The following is a 3314-nucleotide window of genomic DNA, read 5'->3' as shown; positions in this document are numbered from 1 at the left end:
GCGGGGGAGCTCTTATCCAATAGGGAGTTGACACACTGCTACCCGGGAGGAGGGGTGAGGACAGGGCAGGCGGGAAAAAAGTGCAGAGTCACCGTACCCCGGAAGTTAGTTCTTTTAAGTTTTGAGTTCTCCGCTTAGGTTTCGGTTTCCCAGAATCATCCCGAAGCAAGTTTAAAATGGCTGAGGTACTTTCCCAAAATGGCTGGTGGCCCAGGCGTAGCCCAACACCTTTACATTTAGAGTGTCTTCATATATTACCTGCTGGGGTCCAGCCCTAGCACAGAGTTCATGGGGTCTTCACTGATAATCCCCCAAAAGAGAGGAAAGGCAGCGTTGGCGATGAAATGGACAACAAACACACAGACTCAACGGATCTGCTGAATGCTGACACTTTATTGAAGCATGCACACACTTTTTATACTTTTTCTTAAAGACAAAATAATCATTGAACAATATCATAACATCTTCTTATGAGTAACATGTGTTCCCAAGACAAATAACATTACAATATGTTCCCAAGAAGGATGACTACAATGTTTTTTCCTTTGAGCAAGGACATTACAACCCAATGGTCCCAGATAATCATCAACTGTTATATTTAGTTTAGCTAAATCTACATTACATTGAACTCTGTATGATGTTATTGAAACATAATCCAATTGTAATATACAATAAGATTCTCTTACCTACTACATCCTATAATGTGTTAGGCCTTATGAAGATATTTTAAAACTTAACCTGAATCTATATTTCCAGGATTAACTATCACATTAAGTAAAATAATCAACCAGTTTTCTTATCCCAATACTGATTCACCATATGTAATAATTCTAAATTCACTACCCTATGAGAAATAAAAACATTTGCTAAAAGACCTTTATGAGGTTTCTTCCTTAAGGGGAATTTTATGATTTGTACTCTTTTTAAGGGTATTTTTACTGGAAAAAAATTCATGTTTGACTCTTAAAAACAGGCAGACTAGGCATAATAATAGTTATTTTTTAACCATGTTGCCTAGCAACTTTTGAGTAAATTTTCAATAACATTTCCATTATGTTCACTAATTGCACTAAAAACAATCCTTCCAGGAAGCAGACAAGGTAAATGTTTATATAGGTTCATTGTCCCCTTCTGGTCTTAGCTGCCACAAACCATCTCCTGAGAACCCATGACCATAACTCTCAGGAGTCTCATTAATATGGTATGATTCTCAATCCCACTCCCAATCTCCCCAGAGCGATAATTATGAGGCAGTAAGAAATAAAATATAATAAGAAAAAGCATGCACACGGAACTCCAAAAAATGAGGGCGGAACGGTGGCACCTCCTCCCACGATGAGAATTTGCAAGCATCATGTCAAGTCAGAGGATCTTTGTGGTACGCCCCTGCAATTACCTAACAGTTTATGTGTATAATTAGAATATTGATAAGATAAAAACAAAAAACCAGAAGATACAGCTTAAAGACATTGTTTTTTTTTTCTAAATTCCTGTGGAAATAGCACAAAATCCACAATCAAAATCAGGAAGGAAAATGCATCCATTTTAGTTGGGTAATTATTTAGAAAGACTTAGAAGAAATCCAGGTGTCCAGGTTCTCATCTCAGACTACTGATTCTATGAGAACTCCTTTGCTGTGGATAGAGAGCTGTGTTAGAAGACTGGATTCCTATGTATTATGTCTTCTTTGTTGTCTTCACAGATCTCTGGTTCTGAGCCCATAGTGAGTGGAAACCAGTCCCTCTGCACCAAATTCACATTTATAGCTTTTTCCTCTCTGGCAGAGTTACAACTTGTACTCTTCATTGTGTTCCTAATCATCTACCTATTTACTGTAGGAGGAAACCTTATCATCGTCTGTCTGATCTGGGTCACCCCTTCCCTGCACACTCCCATGTATTTCTTCCTGGCAAACCTCTCCTTCTTGGAGACGTGCTATATCAGCAGTGTGGTGCCCCAGAGGATGGTGCACCTGCTGTTGGAGATCAAGACCATAAGCGTGGGAGGCTGTGCAGCCCAGATGTACATATTTACCATCTTGGGACTGACAGAGTGCTGCCTGTTAGCAGCCATGGCTTATGACCGCTTTGTAGCTATTTGTTACCCACTGCATTATACTCTCCTGATGGGCCCTCGGGTGTGTTTGAAATTGGCTGCAGCATCTTGGATCACCGGGATGGTAGTGGAGTCAGCCCAGACCACCTGGATCTTCACTCTGCCTTTCTGTGGAACAGGGAAAATTCAGCATTTTTTTTTTGTGATATTATCCCTGTAGTGAAACTGGCTTGTGTTGATACCTCCCGCAATGAGGTTGTGTTGTTTGCTGTCTCCATGCTCTTCATTATGGGTCCCTGTCTCCTCATTCTGTGCTCCTATATGCACATTCTAGTGACCATCCTGAGAATCCCTTCAGCAGCCGGCAAGCAGAAAGCTTTCTCCACTTGCTCTTCTCATATCCTGGTTGTTTCTCTGTTCTATGGCACTGCCTTGTTTACTTATCTCCAACCTAAGACTGTACACACTCCAGAAACAGACAAAGCAACGGCACTCATGTACACAGTGGTCACACCTGCTCTGAATCCTGTTATCTATACCTTGAGGAACAAGGAAGTGAAGGAAGCCTTTCAGAGGGTAACACAAAAGAACGCTGTTAGTCAAATTGCTTAAGCTAGCCATAGTCACTGCAACTTACCACTGTAAGAAGAGGTTATTCAAGACTATGATCTCTCCGCTAATATGTATTTTCACTAAAGCATTTACAGTCTAGCAACCAGAAAACACTTGGATTAGTTCTCCATTTTTCAACGCATGTAAGAAAAGGGGAATTATTAGGATTATTCAATTATTTAATTATTTATTCGCACAATAAATTTTACTGAGCATTTCCTGTGTCATGGCCACTAGTTTTTCCTTCTCCAGTGATAGTAGAATTAAGGTCTGTATGTTTCACATTTTACTGAGAAAAATGAAATATTCTTCCTGAGGAAAAAACAAAATCAATAGGAAGTAATATTTTTTTAGTATCAAATGTAGGCTATTAAAATTTAAGTTCTTAAGTGGAGTGTGCTCCCCTAATTATTCTGCTCTCTACACACCTCAATAGTCTTCAATAATCAACTATTAATAAATAGTGATGTGCACTATGATACAACTTTACATATTTAATTTCTAAATCCAGTGAGGAACCTTGATTCTTTATCCAAAACTGAATTCTTCTTTTGCTCTTGCCCATCTTTTTTTGTGTTGTTATAATTCATATAAATGAAGTTTTAGAGAAACATTTCCCTATGTGACATTCACTCTTCTCACATCTA

At 39.0% G+C, this 3314-nt stretch overlaps 1 protein-coding gene across 1 annotated transcript in view; it reads left to right on the top strand.

The window, feature by feature from the left end:
• The window catches only part of LOC103601899 (olfactory receptor 10A2-like), a 10863-nt gene extending 8196 nt beyond the window's left edge, over positions 1–2667 (top strand). The window contains 2 exon segments of the mRNA XM_008586305.1: positions 1703–2248; positions 2251–2667. Of these exon segments, the coding sequence (XP_008584527.1) occupies positions 1703–2248; positions 2251–2667 (963 nt within the window).
• Positions 2668–3314: the final 647 nt, after the last annotated feature.

Source organism: Galeopterus variegatus, unplaced genomic scaffold, assembly GCF_000696425.1.
Source record: "Galeopterus variegatus unplaced genomic scaffold, G_variegatus-3.0.2 Scaffold3928, whole genome shotgun sequence".
NCBI classification, from domain to species: domain Eukaryota; kingdom Metazoa; phylum Chordata; class Mammalia; order Dermoptera; family Cynocephalidae; genus Galeopterus; species Galeopterus variegatus.
Note: the sequence above shows the minus strand (reverse complement) of the source record. Positions and strands in the feature narration are given on the sequence as shown.